The sequence below is a fragment of the Contarinia nasturtii genome, unplaced genomic scaffold (genome assembly GCF_009176525.2).
Source record: "Contarinia nasturtii isolate CC-2019 unplaced genomic scaffold, AAFC_CNas_1.1 Cnas_scaffold_187, whole genome shotgun sequence".
Classification (NCBI taxonomy): domain Eukaryota; kingdom Metazoa; phylum Arthropoda; class Insecta; order Diptera; family Cecidomyiidae; genus Contarinia; species Contarinia nasturtii.
This window is the reverse complement of record NW_022197544.1, coordinates 947,043-965,047: the sequence shown is the minus strand read 5'-3', so window position 1 is coordinate 965,047 and position 18,005 is coordinate 947,043. Positions and strand designations below refer to the sequence as shown.

Here is an 18,005-nt window from a genome sequence, read left to right as displayed (position 1 = left end):
TTTGGCGTGAAGTTGGTTGTTTGTCAGTTGACTGTGTCTATATTGAATTTCATTTGTACAACGACGCTGTCAAAATAGTTTCATACAAATGTCGGTGGAGTCGAATCCATTGTTTGTAATCGAAACAAAATGTTTGTGTTTGGTATTTAAAATTCATATCGACAAAAATTAGTGTAAATTTTGATGTATTGTTAATATTAATGAGTGTTCATATCGAAAGTCATTGTCATTGACTCAAAAATGCATATTAAGCAGGTATTTACTGTTCGTAATAATTGAAATTGTTTGAATAAAACAAAACAAAGATAGAAATTGAGGTTATGTGTTGTGACGCTACCTTCGAGCCAAAAATCTACTGATTGATTTTCCAATGTACTAAAAATGTTTTATTTTCATTGTTTTCGTAGATTATAATCCAAGGATTCAAAAGTTATCGCGAACAAACGGTGGTGGAACCGTTCGATAAGCGACACAATGTGGTCGTTGGTCGAAATGGTTCGGGCAAAAGTAATTTCTTCTTTGCAATTCAATTTGTGCTCAGCGATGAATTCACCCACTTAAGACCCGAACAACGTCAAGCACTCTTGCACGAAGGTACTGGCACCCGTGTTCTATCCGCCTACGTTGAAATTATTTTTGACAATTCGGATAATCGAATTCCGGTGAGTTTAATTTACATACAAAAAAGATATTATTAAATTATATAAATTAATATTATATTATATAAATAAATCCAAATGAATTTGTAGATCGACAAAGATGAAATCTTTTTGCGTCGTGTAATTGGTGCCAAAAAAGATCAATATTTCTTGAATAAAAAAGTGGTTCCACGTACCGAAGTTGTGAATTTACTCGAATCGGCTGGTTTTTCCAATTCAAATCCATACTATATTGTGAAACAAGGTAAAATCAATCAAATGGCAACCGCACCGGATGCACATCGATTGAAATTATTGCGTGAAGTGGCCGGTACTCGGGTTTATGATGAACGAAAAGAAGAATCGATGAACATTCTCAAAGAGACCGAAGGTAAAGTGGAAAAAATCAAAGAATTTCTGCACACAATCGAAGAGAGATTGGCCACATTGGAGGAGGAAAAAGAAGAGCTCAAAGAATATCAAAAATGGGACAAGGCTCGACGAAGTTTGGAATATATTATTCACGAAACTGAATTGAAAGATACGAAAAAGGCTCTCGACGAATTGGAAAACCAACGGAAAACATCTGGTGACAAACAAAAGGAATTTAATAAAGAAATTCAAGAGGCTCAAGATAAATTGAAAGCGATTCACAAGAGCTTGAAAGAGGCACGCAAAGATGTGACAATTTTAAAAGATGAAAAATCCGTTCTGATGACCGAACAACAGCAATTGCTGCGTGAAAAAACGAAACTTGATTTGACAATCGGAGATTTGACCGATGAAGTTCAGGGCGATAATAAGTCAAAGGAACGTGCCGAACAGGAATTGGAACGATTGAAAGTTACAATTGCCGAAAAAGAAAAAGAACTGGGTGAGTAAAACAAAATGGTTTGAATTGATTTTTGGTGAATTTATTAAAGATATTTTTTTTACTTTTTTTTCTCTTTGCAACTATAGACGAAGTTCGGCCGCGTTATGAAGCAATGAAACAGCGTGAAGAAGATTTATCACGTGATCTTGGATTGAAAGAACAAAAACGAAAAGAATTGTATGCAAAACAAGGGCGTGGCTCACAGTTTAAATCGAAAGAAGATCGTGACAAATGGATCCAAACTGAATTAAAATCGTTGGCAAAGCAAATCAAAGATAAAATTGCCCATCAAAATAAATTGCAAGACGATTTGAAACGGGATGCAGCCAAACAAACCGAGTTGGAGAAGAAAATTGAAGAGCATACGGCCGAAGTGGAATCGATGCGTATACAAATCGATCAATTTTACAAAGAATCATATGAATTGAAAAAGAAAAAGGATGCATTACAAACAGCAAGAAAGTGTGTTGATAATATATTCTTCGCTATGTTTTGACTGTGACACGAAACTAAAATTTATTTTTTATTTCAGCGATTTATGGCGCAAAGAAACCCAAATGACACAAACGCTGTCAGCGAACAAAGAAGAGTTGGGCAAAGCCGATACGGCACTTCGTTCAATGGCTGGCCGGGTAAGTGCATAACATAATATAGTACCGTAGTATTTGCCAACTAATTTATGTTTGAACATATTTTCAGCCAATTTTAAATGGTCGTGATTCCGTTCGTAAAGTATTGGATTTGTTTTTGGAGTCAGGTGGTCCAGAAGCTGAGATAGCCAAAGCCTATTACGGTCCAGTCATTGAGAATTTTAGTTGTGAAAAAGCCATTTACACGGCCGTCGAAGTGACAGCCGGTAATCGTCTATTCCATCACATTGTTGAGTCCGATCGTGTTGGCACACAAATACTCAAAGAAATGAACAAATTGAAATTGCCGGGTGAAGTGACATTCATGCCGCTCAATCGTTTACAAGTCAAAGTGCATGACTATCCCGATAATCCCGATTCGATTCCAATGATATCGAAATTGCGTTACGAAGAACAATACGATAAAGCGCTTCGATATATATTCGGTAAAACATTAATATGCCGTAATTTGGAGCGTGCCACCGAATTGGCAAAGAGCACCGGTTTGGATTGTGTAACATTAGAAGGTGATCAAGTATCATCGAAAGGTTGTTTGACCGGTGGTTATTTCAATACGTCGCGTTCACGTCTTGAAATTCAAAAGAAGAGAACCGAATTCATGGATTTGATCAAAGGATTTGAAGAGGAGCTTACATCCATTCGAAATGAATTACGAACAACCGAAACTAATATTAACAATTTGGTGTCAGAAATGCAAAAAATTGAAACAAAGCAAGGAAAATCGCAAGATATATTCGACAAAGTGCAGGCTGACATTCGTTTGATGAAAGAGGAATTGAGTCGAATCGAACGATTCCGTGGACCAAAAGAGCGTTCATATACACAGTGCAAAGCTAATTTGGAGGCATTGAACAGCACAAAAGATGGCCTTGAAAATGAATTACATCAAGAGCTTATGGCACAGCTATCGACACAAGATCAACGTGAAGTTGACACACTCAACGACGAAATCCGTCGATTGAACCAAGAGAACAAAGAAGCGTTCAGCGAACGTATGCAATTGGAAGTGAAGAAAAATAAACTCGATAATTTGTTAACGAACAATTTATTCCGGCGCCGTGATGAATTGGTGCAAGCATTGCAAGAAATTTCCGTTGAAGATCGAAAACGTAAATTAACCAATTGCAATGCGGATCGTGTTGAAGCCGAAAAACGTATTGAAAAGGTCAACAAAGACTTACAAACGGTCGAAAAAAAGGTTCAAGATGCGGTAAAATCGCAAAAAAATTTACAAAAAGATTTGGAAAAATGGACGCAAAAAGAAAAAGAGGCCAAGGATAAAATCGATGAAGATTCAAAGAAATTTGAAAAATGGGCAGCAAAAGAGAATCTCCTTCGATCGAAAATTGACGAGTGCACCGAGAAGATTGCTGGTCTTGGTGCACTGCCACAAGTCGATCCAGCCTACACTCGAATGTCATTGAAAAATGTAAGTAAATCGCTTGTTTTTGGATTATATTTTGATGAAGAAAAAAAATATAACACACCTTTTTCTTCTTACCGTTTTTGGTTGTGTAGCTATTCAAAGAATTGGAGAAGGCAAATCAGCATTTGAAAAGGTATATTCATGTAAACAAGAAGGCATTAGATCAATTTTTAAGTTTTTCCGAACAAAAAGAGAAATTGTATAAGCGTAAAGAGGAACTGGACGTTGCCGATCAAAAAATTCGTGAATTGATGCAAACGCTTGAAATGCGCAAAGTTGAAGCAATTCAATTCACATTCAAACAAGTGGCCAAATATTTTACCGCCGTTTTCAAGAAACTTGTACCGCAAGGATGCGGTCATTTGGTATTGAAAACACGTGACAGTCATGAAAACGAAGAAGATCCAGAGGTGGCAAGCTCTGATGATTTTACCGGCATCGGCATTCGTGTTTCATTCTTATCCAGTTCGGAAGCTGAAATGAGAGAAATGAACCAATTGTCTGGCGGTCAAAAATCATTGGTTGCTCTTGCACTCATTTTCTCAATTCAAAAATGCGATCCAGCACCATTCTATCTGTTCGACGAAATCGATCAAGTATGAAAATTATTTAATTAAAAAAAAACGTTTTTATTCACATTTATTTACACTATAATTTTGTGTGTCGTTTCAGGCTTTGGATGCGCAACATCGTAAGGCAGTTGCTGATATGATTCATGAGCTCAGCGAAAATGCACAATTTATTACGACAACTTTCCGACCTGAACTACTTGAGCACGCAAACAAGTTTTATGGTGTTCGTTTCCGGAACAAAGTATCACACGTTGACTGTGTTACAAGAGAAGTGGCCAGAGATTTCGTTGAAGATGACACAACTCACGGTTAATACAATAATACATGAACACCATCATCACTATTTAACTTTTCTAGAAAATTGTTATGGTATAAGATAGCGTATATTAGTTTATAATGAATTTGTAATTCGAAACAAAAAGAAATAAATTTTCCGATAATCATGTGGATTTTAAATTTTAATGTTCTTTTTTATTTTTAACTTCAATTGATGTAACGATATCACTATGAATTCTACTCATCCATCATAACATCCATTTACTAAACGTAAGTTAGTTTGTTCGCCTTTATTCTCTCAAACTCAAGCGTTGATCCAAACCAAACTCTGTTCTTATTTGGAAAAATTACACTTTGGTCAATTATTGAAATTTCGGACTCGATTCCTTTGGAAATATATATTTCATTTTCATGGGCATTGGAAAGGCATCGTAAATTCATATTAGATTGTCAACATTGGACAAGAGTCGGTACTAAAACATGCATTATAAATGGAATTGAAATGTATCTGAGTTTGATTTCTGTAATTTCTTGACATTTTAATGTTTTAAGTAAATTAAATGAGAAAAAAAACATTGCATATTTATTCGATTGAAATAAAAAAAAACTGAAATAAAACTGAACGATTTGTACTAAATATGTAAAGTGTATGTCGACGGTGGCGCCACACACATTGAGCTGTCAGTGTTTGTTTGAATTTCATCGTTTGTTGTGAACATTTGTTACTTGTTGTTTACCTAGTTTATTTCCTTCAATTTTAATACATGCCATTGGCAATGATCTTCATAAACCATGGGAATTAAAGATCTGTGGCCATTTCTAAATCCATACTGCGTACGAAAACCATTGTATGAATTGCAGGGCAAAACAGTTGCCATTGATTTGGCTGGGTGGATTTGTGAGAGTCTCTGTGTTGTTGACTATGAAGTGCAAGCACGTTTTTATTTAAGGTAATTTTCATTGGAATCACACATCTATTTATTGAATAACGATTTTGTTTTGCAGGAATTTATTTTTTCGAACATGTTATCTGTTACTGTCGGGTATAACGCCGGTATTTGTGCTCGAAGGAACGGCACCGGTGCTAAAACATCAAATGATCTCAAAACGAAATCAAATTCAATTCCGTGGTGCACGTCCACGCAAAAATGCACAAGATTCTCAATCGCAAGACTCTTTGCAAGCAAATACACAGAAGGCAAGCAAAGGTCGTACACGTTTCAACTATGTGTTAAAACAATGTGAAGAATTGATACGAAGCATGGGATTGCATTGTGTTCAAGGTCCGGGCGAGGCCGAAGCATTTTGTGCACATTTAAATGCAAATGGTTTGGTTGATGGCGTTATAAGTCAAGATTCGGATTGTTTTGCATACGGAGCACGTCGTGTATTTCGAAATTTTTCATTATCAATGCAAGGGACGGCCGGCAGTATTGGTGGTTCAATTGATATTTATGATTTGGATTTCATACAAAAGTCCTTGGATTTTGGACGAAATAAAATCATCGTAATGGCATTATTGTGCGGCTGTGATTATTGTCCCGAAGGAGTTGGTGGCGTTGGACGAGACGCTGTACATAAACTATTCGAAATTTATTCGGAAAATGACATTTTGGAAAAGTAATATAAATGAGATAGAGCGTCGACAGTTTTGCTTCAAATCATTTGTGATTAATTTTGATGTGTTTTTATTTTCTTTTCATAGAATTCGAATGTGGCGTAAAAACGACCATAAATACACCGAGCTTGAAATGAAAGTCGATGATAAGAAACTGTGTGTAAATTGTGGCCACTTCGGTCGAGTGCAAAGTCATGCAAAAAGTGGATGCGCGCAATGTAAAATGAACACCGGCTGTGATTCGAGCATTTGGAAGTGAGTTCAACAGAGTGCATTCAAGATTATAGATTACCACAAATGTTTGAAATATTTTTTTTTACAGAGAAAAGCGATTGGCCATAAAATCCGAACTACAGATACGAAAAAAAGCGTTGCAGAGCGACGATTTTCCATCGGAAGAAGTAATTGATGAGTTTATGCAAGAGCCCATCGACATGTCACCATTGCAATTAGATTGGGGTCAACCAAACGTGGTAAAATTTGTGGTATGTGTTTTTTCTTCTTCATAATTTACCATCATCGAAAGCCTGTAACTGTCTTTTATTGTGTGCTCAAATGCATCTTTCAGAAAATGATGAGTAAGCTGATTCAATGGGATGAAATTTACTGTTTTCAAAAGTTCTTGCCGTTGTTGACTCGATGGCAATTACACCATAATACCAATAGCTCGGACGTAACTGGATTGCGAGGCAGTGTACAACCAGATTTCATCAAAAAAAAGAGAACACCGAAAGGTGTGCCAAGTTATGAGATTATTTGGAAAGATGAACAACATTGCTTCGATATGCTTATCCCGAACGATCAACTACAAACGTTTTACGCAACAAATAAAGAGAAAAATGAAACCGATGCATTGCAATTATTGTGGAGTACAATCGAACCAATTGATTTGGTTGAAAAATCATATCCAGATTTGGTGCGTCAATTCGAAGAGTCAAAAATCAAAGTCAAACCGAAGAAGACAAAAACGTCGGATGACCAAACTAAGGCGAAGAAAGGCGGACGTAAGGCGAAAACTACAAATTTGGATTCGGCAGAAAGTTTAACAAAAAAGCCAACAAAGAAAGTATCGTCGCGTGCCGGTGCAAAGACCAGAAAGAAACAGGATGAAAATATACGACCAATCGATCTATTCTTCCAAAAACAACCATCCACTGTGTATTCGTCACCGAAAATTAAAACCACGACCAAGCCAATGAATTTATCCGCATTCTCCTTGAATTTTGAGGATTCCAATGTATTTGATGACGATGAAGATATGAATTTGTCGTCAATTATCAACGAAATGGTTGCACGACCACCGAACGTCACCAAGTTCAATGGAAAGAAACTGAAATTCGATGAAATCGAAACAAAAGCAAATCAAAGTCTGGCACTAGAAGAAAATGCCGACGAAAAGGAAAACCAAAGTGATGAGAAAGTGGCAAATGACAAACAAATTGATGATGATATGGATGAATATGATATGCTTGTGATGCGAAAGTCCCGAAAATCAATAATTGGAAGAAGAAAATCAAGATTAGAATCTATATCAACGGACATGTTGAACAATTGTTCAACACCAGTATCCCGAGGCCAACCGGCCAAATCATTGAAGCCAAATATTCAGATGAACTTATCGCTGGAATTGGAAACATCGACAAATCGAAAGAATGCGATTATTTCGAGCTCATTTTTTGCAGTAAATCAAGAGGATGAGATCGATCTTTTTGAAAAATCCATTGATTTTCGGAATATGCGAGACACAGATAATGATGAGGCCAACGAATCAGAATCAAGTTCATCATCAGATAAAAGCCCAACCGCTGAAGATGCGGAAGATGGTAATCATTATGACACTTTTGATCGTTTAGTTGGATTGGGTTGATCACGTTTGTTGTTATACAATAAAAATTTAAATTTGTTACACTTTCTTTATCTTTTGTTAATTTTTCATGATTTTGAGTAAACCATGACTGCCCAGTTTTCACTTGATTCGAGTGAATCAAATGTAGGATATATGTATGTTTTCGAAAACGATTTGAAATGTTTATTCATTATAATGTGGTAAAGTTACGTTTATTAACGATTTGTAACGTTTTCACCCATTTCGGTGGTAATTTTCGTGTCAATGGAAAGTTGATTGAACTATATAACATATGCATAGTTTCCAATAAAATTGTTCATTTATTACGTTAACATTTTACAATTTATTTCTCCTATTAGTCTTTCAGTCTCATTCAAACTCACTCAAATGTGTTGCCGTTTTTGTTTGAATCTCAAAGCATACAACGGTATTGATACAATGCGCGTTTTGCTGACTCTTACTCGTTTAAAAAATGAAAGTATGTGTAACATGAGATTCAAATGTTCGATTTTGTTTACATAAAATTTATATCAACAATTCTATCGACTGTTTTCGCTGTTTGATTGCATTTTGTATCACTTATATTCATACATATGTCCAGCATCATTAAGAAGGCAAGGATCAGTTGAATATTGAACATCACACATCGACAAAATTACAGTGTATTGACAAAAATGTTTCAATACACAAAATCACAACGAAATATAATGAGTTGCCATTCAGATTTGTTTTCTTTTCAACTGGAGTACACACAAAGTTTGTATTCACATTTTTCAGTTTTCAACAGAATTAATGTAGCAAAGGAATTTTTTGTGCTTCGATTTAACATGTATCACAAACAAACAAATCACTCTATTCAATATTTAACGGGATTGATTTTTTTATTGCGGCCAAAACTATACTGAGAAGTGCCGCCAGTTTAGAAAGAGATGATTTTTGGTATACAACAACAACAATCTCATACGATTGCATTCTCCGTCGCCTAAAATTCAGTTGGACAAATTCAAAAAGTCAAATATCGCTACGAATACAGAGTTTGTGTGTGTGTGAGGGAAAGTGATATAAACAAATTCATTCGGTGTTTCGGTTTGAAACATGCAATATTGAACCGGTCGCGCATATAAACAATTGAAAGTTTGTACACACACAAATGCACAACAGAGAGAGTCACACATTCACAAGGATAATTATGTGGCCATTTTAGTGTCAAACGGAATGTAGAGTATATCCATGATTTCCAATCGAATTTTCATACGCACGAGTTTCTTTGTTCTTATTAGCGGTCAGAAAATGTGCGTTGTTGTTGTTTTTTTCAAACAAATTAAATTCAAAATGACAACCGATTTCAGTTTTCAACATGATAAAATAAGACAAATGGATTTTAGTGCTAATATTGTATCAGTGGCTTTTTTATGTCACAGCACAAAGAAACGAAACATGTGAGAGAGACAATATAATATGTGTTTGTGTTTTTGTTTTTCTGTAAACGAAATACTAGTGCGAATGCAACAAACTGTAGAATTTTGACCGTACAACAGTATTCCCGATCACCGCTTGTTTTTGTGATGTGCTTCGTCAGTGTTTTGATACAACGATATCGTGTGTTCACGAAATGTGATGGATATATTTGCGGAAATATTTTGTGTCTGTTTCTGTTTTCAATTCAAACGACAGAACATTTATAAAGTATTACTGTTAATATTCCAAATCATCGAAACACATTTGAAAGAAAAACCATTTCGACAATTCTCTCGTTTGTGATTTGTTATGTTCCTGTTTAAAAATGCATTTTCGGCAGAGTTTTGTGGCAAATCAAAGTGGAGTGATTGAGTTGTTGAATGAAAATATTGTAAATTTGTTTGCATATATTGATGTATCAATAGAATCGTTTAATTCCAGTCATTTTAGTTTTCGAGGCTTGACTTTTTGCAATACAGCAATAATTTGCTATAAATAGCGGTGCATTTCTGCATTCATTTTAGTTCAAAGTTACCGTTCGCGCTGTGAAGCTATTTGAAATACCATTAAATCTCATCATCAAGTCAGAAAAATAACTTTAAATTGATAATAATAATTGAATTTCGTCAGGCAGTTTACAAGCAGAACCAACAAAAACACATTAAAAATTACAATTTGAATTGTGAAATTGATGCGAATTGATTGCAACCGAAAATAGTGATAACTATCCCATAATATTTGGAAAAGCACCAGAAATTGTGATTGATTGATTAAACCATGAGTAGAACAAGATCAAGAGAGGATCAATTTAATATGTAAGCATTGTTTTTCTTAATATTTATTCTGTGTTTTTTTTTTCATTGGATTTTCGATGCAATTTTGCGATATTGTTCTGTGACTAGTTTTTTTTTAAATAAGTGTGTATGTTTTTCTTTGTTTTCGTTTCATTTATACAGTCCACCCGAAAGGAAAGACGACATTAAGAACCTTGTAGTCATAAAACAAGGCGTCAAGTCAATCATACGGGAAGAATATCGCGACAGAGTGATTCAGTTTTTGGATCATCGAAGCTACAAAATGACACTGATTTCGTCACTGGCATCATTGTTGGCGTTGTACAAAATTCAAGAAGCCATCGATGATGAGAACCGACAATTTTTTCTACAAAACGGTAAAACATTTTTCATCGAGTGCTTTAACGGTGTTTTAGCCGATAAAGTCGACAGAGAGGAACTAATGCCGCCAGCTTTTCGTAACATTGTCGAGGCACACTTCGGTGTAGAGAATTTTGAATGGCCCGATAAAGAATGCCTGGGAAATGGTTTTAATTATTTCTACCAAGATCACATTCGAAATAATCAGACCAATCTCAACACTCATTGTTCAGAACATGTTGAATCGTTTTTTCAAATGAAACGCTGGTATTATAACATGAATATCAATGGCCATCAATACAATGGATCAAAATTCGACGGCATCGATATACGAAACGCAAAAGTTTACGCCACTAGTAACAAAGATCTGACACATGGTGATGTAGAGAGAACAAATAAGATGAACATTTTATTGTATGAACTGGAAAGAATCGGTTGGCAGTGTCAAAAAGTTCATAATGAACAATTGGTTCCGGTCACTGTCAATGAGTTCGTTAAGGACAATTGGTTCCAATCACTGTGGATGTTCGGTCAAATGCAACGCCAAATCGAAGTGTTTCATCAATATTCACAACAATGGCATGCATTCCGTCGCGATGGATTGATAACGAACAATCGACCGCCAAAAGTGAACAATTTCGCACTTGTCCCGTTATGCCGATTCCAACTAAAAAACGTTCGATTGGATATGAAAGATATGTATTATTTGGCGAACACTGTACTAGGAGTGGTGCCCAGTTCTCGCAATCCGCTGACCAATCGAATGAACAAATACACACTGGACTATTACTTGTACGGCCATCGAGATGAATTGTGGAATTTGGTTTTCGACATGGATAAAATCAAACAAATCGGCAAGCAGAAGCGGTTTCACTCGCAAATCATCACCAATAGTGTTTGCGTATCAATATTGTACGAGAAGCCAGCGAAGGCTTGGGTGGAAAATTCGGAGCAGGCCACATTTAACAACATGACATATGCTAGTGCCATCGATCCGAACGAGAAAACGTGGGTGGCCGTTGTGCGCCGCCATATCAAGTCAAACATTGAGTAAGTTAAGTTTGTTATTACAATGTTTTTTTTTGGAACGTGATTGAAATTTGACGTTATTATTTAACAGGAAAACATTAAAATATCCAATCCACCATTTCATTGGCAAACCGAGCAGAAGAAGAGAGATCGGAAGGCTGATCGGTTGACCTGGTGGTTTGTTGAAGAAGAACAAATGGATTTCAAGTCGTACCCAGTGATACCATCGCCGCGTGGATCCACATGGAAAGCGTACATTCTGCATCGCATCAAAATACTACGAATGGGAATGCAAGCATATGCGACTCGAAAATATGCACGATTGGATCTCGATCACCACATCAAGGCTACCAAAACAAGTGATAAAGTTGCCATGCGGGTAACGAACAACAAACCGTCTTGGATTTGGATTGGTGCTGGAGAAATGGCACCAAATCGGCCATGGGGCATAAAGAAGCGGAAAAGATGCCCGGGAACGCGTAAATTGGCGACCAGCTTCAAGAAACAAGAGCACACAAAGGTCAGTTTTCAAGATGAATGGGGTACATCAATAACGTGTGCCAATTGTCACGAGCGATTTCCAAGAGAAACCAAAAATCATCGATTCAAAATTTGTCGAAATTGCATACCAAAACCGATTGTTGGACTACCACCGATAATTGTGACGAATTTGAGCAGACAAGAGCTTAAGAAAGAGCGAATTGTAGAGAGAGCAATCAATCCAGATCGTGAGAACATCGAGCGTTTAGTGCCAAAGATAAAAGTTATCTTCAAAACTTGGTCATTAACTCGAGAATACCATGAATTGGGTGATGCTGCACCAGAAGACATGATTGAGCACGTAGTCATTTGGCACCGTGACATTGTTGCCGCAAAGAATATTTTATTCAAAGGTATGTGCATAATTGTATATTGTATTAATATTAAATTGAGAATAGAGAGCAGAGCGTTAGGTGTTCAGTGTTCATATTAATTGATTAATGTTTTGTGTTTATTTCTGATTTTATAGGAATGTGTCGTCTTTTTGGCATACCATTGCCCGATTCGTTGAAGAGACCTGACAATCCACACCATGCGAACAATGTCAACTGATAGCAGCATAAAATCAACAATAATCATAAGAAGAATATTTTAACAATTTTGTTAGTTACTAGGCGTGAATAGTTTAAATCCAAGGATTTCTATTGTACCCTTGACCGCAGTACGGGTCCCTATTTAGGGCTGTGCGGAATATAAAAGAACCCGTAATGTGGTAAAGCATTTTTTTTTTCATTCATTCAAATAACAATAACCGTTTCAACAATAACATGATCTAATGTTTAGTGATAAACTATGCTATACATTTAAATTCAAATAAAAACCATATTTCTAATTGGACTTTCACATGAGGATCTCAATGCGACATCGAAATGAATGCCTGCAAATATTGATAGGGGAATCAGTCTTAGATTTTTTTTCTTTCTTTTCTGTTATTTCTTCATGTCATGATATAAAGTGGTGCCGCACTTGATTTATAAAATGGCAATAACATTATTTGGTGTTGAACAGTTTCAGATTGCATACTAAAAAGACTATGAATCACTTTCATCGCTGATATCCAATTCCTCTACCGTTTCATATTCGTCAGAGTCATCAATCTCGTCCTGTAAATTGCATAAAAAGCAATTAGCGTGTAATTTATAGTTATTGTAAATAAATAAGTGGTTGAAATTTACTTGAAAAACCAGCTGATCAGTTTCGATGTTTAGTTCAATTTGCATACGAAAATCCATGGCCAAAAATACGGTTGTCAATAGCACGGGCAAGGTTACTTTACAATTCCAGGCTAGTTTTGTTAAAAATAGAAATGATTTACCAAACGCTGAGTCCATGATATCCTCCGGATGTGAAAAGTCGAAATATTTCGTTTCACGCAATAAATTCGAACACACTGCAAATGGAATTGAAATACATTCAGTATATGGATAAAAAAAATTTGTTTTGCTTTTTTCATTCTGTTTGAATGGTAAATAAATCAGAATGAGATATTTATCCGAAAAGAATTGTCAAGGCAAACAAACAAACAAATGTTGTAGTGAAAGACGGATATTGTTTCTTGTATGCTTATAAGAAAAATATTCTCTATATTTTTTTTCATCAAAAAAACAATTTGGAATCTATTCAATAAATTGTAAGTAAGTTTCGACATATATATATTGGCAAGTCAAAGGAAAAAAAGAAAATAAATGGGAATGGATATAAGAGAATGTGTAAATCAACAATAAGGTTTTTTTTTTCTTTCTAAAAACAAATTCCTGTAACATCAAAGCTTATGCAAATCGATTAAGTGTATGGTATTATGTTTTTTTTATTGTCAATTGTCGTAGTAATCGATGTGCGCTCCCGATTCATAGTCACCACTTTCAATGACCCTTAAGAATTTGATGGTCGTTTCGATTGGCTGTAACATTGTCTTTGTTTCGCGTAATCCCTTGAAAACTTCACGAACACCAAATTCCACAGCGCTCGTTTCAATTTCTTCAGTCATTTCAGTTTGCACAGGACCTGGTGCATAATTCAAAATGCTCAATGCTGAATCGCGTTCACATTCTTCCAATGCCAATGTGCGAAAATACATTTCACGTGCTGCTTTGCCGGAGCTTTTTTTTGTTTAAGAAAGAAAAAGAAAACAAATTAAACAAAAAAAAAATCGGCGAAGAATTGAAAATGACTTGACCGGAATATACATTACCAGTACATGGTTAAGCTCTTGCATGGTTGAAGTGCCAATTTAGATGAAATGTTAACAACCAATCGACGCGTTTGTGTGTTGAATCGCTTCAAAAATTCCGTATTCATTGCAATCACAGAAAATACATTAATTGCATAGTAATCATGCCATTCGTCCATATCACAAAAATCTTTTGCATATCGCTTAACATCACCAATGCTACCGACATTGTGCACAATCATTGCCAATTTAAATTCGTCAAGATTACGTTCATTGAGTGTGGCATCAAAAATCTGCGAGCTTATTTGCTCGGCTGATGGACGTGTCAGATCGAGTGTTATCAAAAATACCGTCACATTCGATGGATTTTTGGCAAGAATTTGGGCTTTTGTTTCTTCAAGACCAGCTGCGGTTCGTGCAATTAGCACAATTACCGAACCCGTTGCCATTTTGGCAGCACATTCAATGGCCATCGTTCGGCCAATGCCACGACTAGCACCCGTCATTACGAAAAATGTTTTCTGTGTCAAGTCGACAGCATTCTTTGATTTTCGAACTGATGACATTGCTTTTATCTTGTTTCTATGTTTTTTTTTATTGAATTGTTTGTTTGTTTGACTTTAACTTTTTTTTTTTTTTTTTTTTTTTTTCAAAACACTTCAATGCAATCTTACTTCAGAGATTTTCGTTGTTGCCTTTTTCAGTGGAATTCGTTTGATTTTCTTCCAAATGATCGTGGTTAATGATCGTCACCAATTCACCCAAATTGATCGGTTGCTCTGGTTGAATATATCGCAAAATATCACGGCGCCTATTCGATTCGATGTCTTCGTCCAGATGAATTTCGTCACCGTTTGTACTGGTTTCGATATTACCAATGAGCAAATTTTCGATGCAATGCTCTCGACGTGCCTTCAATTGGTCCAGAATATTTGATGTATTTTTCAACTTAAAAAGTTTCCTTTCTGCATTCCAGTGACAGGTTTAAATAAAAAAAAAACAAGAGAACAAAATTATTCAATTTCAATGGTCAGTGTCACAAAATGATATAAATAATGAATTTACAGTGTGGCGTATGTTTTTTGTCGTTCTCAAATCGATTATAGAAAGTAAAATAAATAAATGACACTAGACAAATTTTAATGACTCTCGGCATACATAAAAATCACACATTCGCATTCATTCACATTTCGTACGCAGTTGAATCAATAAAAAAAGAAACACACAAACATAGATAGTAATAAAAACGATAAAGAGTGGGAAATTGCTTGGCAAATTTGAAACGATGTGCAAAATTAAGAGACAATGCGAGATAGAAAAAGATAAAAAATCAAGATAATAATAACATAAATAATAACGATAAATACCTAATGATTGTATGTACTCGGTTGAATCTGGTAAATCTTCGGTTGCGTTGTCGATTGTGGGTTGAAAATCGTCTTCGAATGCAGATGGATTGGCGTTCGATTCGTTGTTTGTCACACAATTGTGAATATTTTCTTGATTTTTGTCAATTACATTCCATGGATCAGGTTCCACCATTTTTAGGTCATACCACTAAGACAACAGAAACATACACACTTTTCACGCACACACTCTATTCTTCTCTGATATATACACAAATTCTTGTATGATATTGCTTGAATGCTAATGCTGGCTGCTGTTGTTTTCGCCGTTCTTGCTACTGTTGCAGTTGTTCACTTTTTTTTCTTCTCGTTTTATCCTTTTCGTTTTTTGATTTACGCTTTACACGAAATATCGAGTTGACATGAGTTTCATCTAAGAGACACATACAATCGTGACATAAAGATGGTTTTTCAACCTTTTCTGGTGGCGCTCGTGCAAAAAAGAATTGTGCACACTGTAAATGAACGTCTAAATACACATGCATTTCACCATATGACATCATATACGCAATTCGTAATATCTGTATAGTGACGACAACGAAGACGACCGATTGAACAAAAAACCAAATACGTAAATTTACTTTACGAAATACTTCGTTGCTGAATCGTTAAGTTTGACATTTCGTTTCGATTGCGGTCTGTCTCTAGTGTCTTCGTTCAATCATTTTGTTTAGTTTGAAGCTCTGAATTAGTGTTCAGCTTGTTTATCTATCCGAAACAATATTTGAATTCGATTTTCCATTTGATTATTGAATATTAAAAACAATGGTAAGTTCAATTCGCAGGGATACATGAAAAAAATGCAAAACATTTCCACACAATTTACATTGTTCGTGTTTATAATGGGAAAATTATATTTCACCGTATCATATTTAAGGTTATGTGCAGTATATTGCTTTGTCATATAGCGTTTATGAATACAAAAAACACAAATCATTCTCCAATTCATATTTTGAATTGCCATGAATAACAGCAATTATTACAATTTATCCATATTTTATAGGCTCGTCGTTATGATTCCCGAACCACAATCTTCTCTCCAGAAGGTATGACCACTCTTTTCACTCCGTATTTTCATATTTTTTTTAGTTTTTGTCGGCCCAAAATGACATAAGTATGTTGATTCTATTTATTGCTTAGGTCGATTGTACCAAGTGGAGTATGCAATGGAGGCTATTTCGCATGCCGGCACCTGTCTTGGAATCTTGGCCAAAGACGGTATTTTACTAGCTGCTGAACGTCGTAATACCAACAAACTTTTGGACGGTGCCATTTTCTCTGAGAAAATTTACAAACTCAATGAGTGAGTAATTTGAAAAGTAAAACCGTGTGTGCATTGATTTTTAATTGAATTTAATGTTAATTTCAGTGATATGGTTTGTTCGGTTGCTGGAATAACGTCTGATGCAAATGTGCTCACAAATGAACTTCGTGTTATAGGTAAATTTGACTATCATATTTTTGGTCATTATAATTTCAATACTTACAAACTTTTATTCGATGTAGCCCAACGATTCCAGTTGAACTATGGCGAACCAATGCCGTGCGAACAATTGGTTTCATATTTATGTGATATTAAGCAAGCTTATACACAATACGGTGGCAAGCGTCCATTTGGTGTATCGATTTTGTATATGGGTTGGGATAAACATTATGGTTATCAATTGTACCAATCGGATCCAAGTGGAAATTATGGTGGATGGAAAGCAACATGCATTGGTAATAATTCCGGTGCGGCTATTTCAATTTTAAAACAAGAATTATCGGATGAGCCAATCACATTGGCGTCCGCCGAAGATTTGGCCGTTAAAGTGCTCAGCAAATCACTTGATATGACGAAACTCACATCCGAAAAGGGTAAATATTACCGAACCAAGCCTCATTTGCCATGAAATACATTTAAAAACTTCATTGTAATGGATTTTTCTTTTTAATTTTCAGTGGAAATGGCAACACTGACCCGAGTTAACGACAAGACCGTTATCAAAATTCTAACCAACGCTGAGGTCGATGCACTCATTGCAAAATATGAGAAAATCGAAGCTGAACTTGAAGCAGCCAAACGAGAGAAATTAGCACAAAAATCTTAATCGGGCATTTTTGGTTAATTTTCTTTTTTTTCATATTTTTCAAATAAAATAATTTGTTTATCATCATAATCGATATGTCTCTCAGCTAATGATGGAATCATTTTCTGTTGTGAAAAGTAAAAAAAACACACACACTTGAATAAAAAAAAAACGTAAATTTAAATAAATAAAACGCAATTGATGTTTTTTTTCTTCAAATTTTCATAAAATTTGGCTTTTTGTTGATTTTTATTTCTTTGATCGTTTATTTAGGTTCTG

At 35.5% G+C, this 18,005-nt stretch overlaps 8 protein-coding genes across 9 annotated transcripts; 5 read left to right on the top strand and 3 right to left on the bottom strand.

Moving 5' to 3' along the window:
- The first annotated feature begins 77 nt into the window (after nucleotides 1-77).
- LOC116336681 (structural maintenance of chromosomes protein 3) lies at nucleotides 78-4,622 on the top strand. The gene is made up of 8 exons (XM_031760705.1): nucleotides 78-255; nucleotides 408-662; nucleotides 750-1,512; nucleotides 1,599-1,974; nucleotides 2,045-2,144; nucleotides 2,212-3,591; nucleotides 3,681-4,184; nucleotides 4,261-4,622. The coding sequence occupies exons 1-8, from the start codon at nucleotides 241-243 to the stop codon at nucleotides 4,471-4,473; spliced, it is 3,606 nt and encodes a 1,201-aa protein (XP_031616565.1). The 5' UTR covers nucleotides 78-240; the 3' UTR covers nucleotides 4,474-4,622.
- A 510-nt stretch (nucleotides 4,623-5,132) lies between these two features.
- Nucleotides 5,133-7,962, top strand: LOC116336683 (flap endonuclease GEN). Its single transcript, XM_031760713.1, has 5 exons — nucleotides 5,133-5,386; nucleotides 5,442-6,056; nucleotides 6,142-6,309; nucleotides 6,377-6,539; nucleotides 6,623-7,962. Exons 1-5 carry the CDS (start codon nucleotides 5,229-5,231, stop codon nucleotides 7,919-7,921), a joined length of 2,403 nt encoding a protein of 800 aa, XP_031616573.1. The 5' UTR covers nucleotides 5,133-5,228; the 3' UTR covers nucleotides 7,922-7,962.
- Nucleotides 7,963-9,900: 1,938 nt separating this feature from the next.
- LOC116336719 lies at nucleotides 9,901-11,566 on the top strand. The gene is made up of 2 exons (XM_031760784.1): nucleotides 9,901-10,173; nucleotides 10,315-11,566. Exons 1-2 carry the CDS (start codon nucleotides 10,136-10,138, stop codon nucleotides 11,564-11,566), a joined length of 1,290 nt encoding a protein of 429 aa, XP_031616644.1. The 5' UTR covers nucleotides 9,901-10,135.
- A 98-nt stretch (nucleotides 11,567-11,664) lies between these two features.
- LOC116336686 lies at nucleotides 11,665-12,782 on the top strand. The gene is made up of 2 exons (XM_031760717.1): nucleotides 11,665-12,434; nucleotides 12,551-12,782. Exons 1-2 carry the CDS (start codon nucleotides 11,738-11,740, stop codon nucleotides 12,631-12,633), a joined length of 780 nt encoding a protein of 259 aa, XP_031616577.1. The 5' UTR covers nucleotides 11,665-11,737; the 3' UTR covers nucleotides 12,634-12,782.
- Nucleotides 12,491-13,430, bottom strand: LOC116336688. The gene is made up of 2 exons (XM_031760720.1): nucleotides 13,257-13,430; nucleotides 12,491-13,184 (listed from the first exon to the last, which is right to left on the bottom strand). The coding sequence occupies exons 1-2, from the start codon at nucleotides 13,410-13,412 to the stop codon at nucleotides 13,113-13,115; spliced, it is 228 nt and encodes a 75-aa protein (XP_031616580.1). The 5' UTR covers nucleotides 13,413-13,430; the 3' UTR covers nucleotides 12,491-13,112.
- LOC116336687 lies at nucleotides 13,331-16,133 on the bottom strand. Of its 2 annotated transcripts, XM_031760718.1 has the most exons (3): nucleotides 15,619-16,131; nucleotides 14,926-15,216; nucleotides 13,331-13,471 (listed from the first exon to the last, which is right to left on the bottom strand). In XM_031760718.1, the coding sequence occupies exons 1-2, from the start codon at nucleotides 15,791-15,793 to the stop codon at nucleotides 14,927-14,929; spliced, it is 465 nt and encodes a 154-aa protein (XP_031616578.1). In that variant the 5' UTR covers nucleotides 15,794-16,131; the 3' UTR covers nucleotides 13,331-13,471; nucleotide 14,926. The 2 variants fall into 2 exon arrangements, with proteins under 2 accessions (XP_031616578.1, XP_031616579.1); XM_031760719.1 differs by lacking the exon at nucleotides 13,331-13,471 and having other exon boundaries at nucleotides 14,877-15,216; nucleotides 15,619-16,133.
- On the bottom strand, nucleotides 13,883-14,895 carry LOC116336684 (sepiapterin reductase-like). Its single transcript, XM_031760714.1, has 2 exons — nucleotides 14,273-14,895; nucleotides 13,883-14,180 (listed from the first exon to the last, which is right to left on the bottom strand). Exons 1-2 carry the CDS (start codon nucleotides 14,815-14,817, stop codon nucleotides 13,895-13,897), a joined length of 831 nt encoding a protein of 276 aa, XP_031616574.1. The 5' UTR covers nucleotides 14,818-14,895; the 3' UTR covers nucleotides 13,883-13,894.
- Nucleotides 16,134-16,283: 150 nt separating the features above from the next.
- Nucleotides 16,284-17,887, top strand: LOC116336685 (proteasome subunit alpha type-4). Its single transcript, XM_031760715.1, has 6 exons — nucleotides 16,284-16,425; nucleotides 16,661-16,703; nucleotides 16,798-16,960; nucleotides 17,027-17,097; nucleotides 17,164-17,514; nucleotides 17,599-17,887. Exons 1-6 carry the CDS (start codon nucleotides 16,423-16,425, stop codon nucleotides 17,745-17,747), a joined length of 780 nt encoding a protein of 259 aa, XP_031616575.1. The 5' UTR covers nucleotides 16,284-16,422; the 3' UTR covers nucleotides 17,748-17,887.
- The last annotated feature ends 118 nt before the right edge of the window (nucleotides 17,888-18,005 follow it).

Bases quoted from the DNA above. Each gene is read 5' to 3' on its own strand.
- LOC116336681 (XM_031760705.1), top strand. The intron at 2,145-2,211 runs GTAAGTGCATAA...ACATATTTTCAG, and splicing joins TTCGTTCAATGGCTGGCCGG to CCAATTTTAAATGGTCGTGA. The intron at 3,592-3,680 runs GTAAGTAAATCG...TTGGTTGTGTAG, and splicing joins CTCGAATGTCATTGAAAAAT to CTATTCAAAGAATTGGAGAA.
- LOC116336683 (XM_031760713.1), top strand. From the start codon at position 5,229: ATGGGAATTAAAGATCTGTGGCCATTTCTAAATCCATACTGCGTACGA. The intron at 6,057-6,141 runs GTAATATAAATG...TTCTTTTCATAG, and splicing joins GAAAATGACATTTTGGAAAA to AATTCGAATGTGGCGTAAAA. The intron at 6,310-6,376 runs GTGAGTTCAACA...TTTTTTTTACAG, and splicing joins TGTGATTCGAGCATTTGGAA to AGAAAAGCGATTGGCCATAA.
- LOC116336719 (XM_031760784.1), top strand. From the start codon at position 10,136: ATGAGTAGAACAAGATCAAGAGAGGATCAATTTAATAT. The intron at 10,174-10,314 runs GTAAGCATTGTT...TCATTTATACAG, and splicing joins AGAGAGGATCAATTTAATAT to TCCACCCGAAAGGAAAGACG.
- LOC116336686 (XM_031760717.1), top strand. From the start codon at position 11,738: ATGGATTTCAAGTCGTACCCAGTGATACCATCGCCGCGTGGATCCACA. The intron at 12,435-12,550 runs GTATGTGCATAA...CTGATTTTATAG, and splicing joins AAAGAATATTTTATTCAAAG to GAATGTGTCGTCTTTTTGGC.
- LOC116336688 (XM_031760720.1), bottom strand. From the start codon at position 13,412: ATGGACTCAGCGTTTGGTAAATCATTTCTATTTTTAACAAAACTAGCC. The intron at 13,185-13,256 runs GTAAATTTCAAC...TGCAATTTACAG, and splicing joins CTGATCAGCTGGTTTTTCAA to GACGAGATTGATGACTCTGA.
- LOC116336684 (XM_031760714.1), bottom strand. From the start codon at position 14,817: ATGTCATCAGTTCGAAAATCAAAGAATGCTGTCGACTTGACACAGAAA. The intron at 14,181-14,272 runs GTAATGTATATT...AACAAAAAAAAG, and splicing joins AAGAGCTTAACCATGTACTG to CTCCGGCAAAGCAGCACGTG.
- LOC116336687 (XM_031760719.1), bottom strand. From the start codon at position 15,793: ATGGTGGAACCTGATCCATGGAATGTAATTGACAAAAATCAAGAAAAT. The intron at 15,217-15,618 runs GTATTTATCGTT...ACTGGAATGCAG, and splicing joins CGAGTACATACAATCATTAG to AAAGGAAACTTTTTAAGTTG.
- LOC116336685 (XM_031760715.1), top strand. The intron at 16,704-16,797 runs GTATGACCACTC...TTTATTGCTTAG, and splicing joins CACAATCTTCTCTCCAGAAG to GTCGATTGTACCAAGTGGAG. The intron at 17,098-17,163 runs GTAAATTTGACT...TATTCGATGTAG, and splicing joins AAATGAACTTCGTGTTATAG to CCCAACGATTCCAGTTGAAC.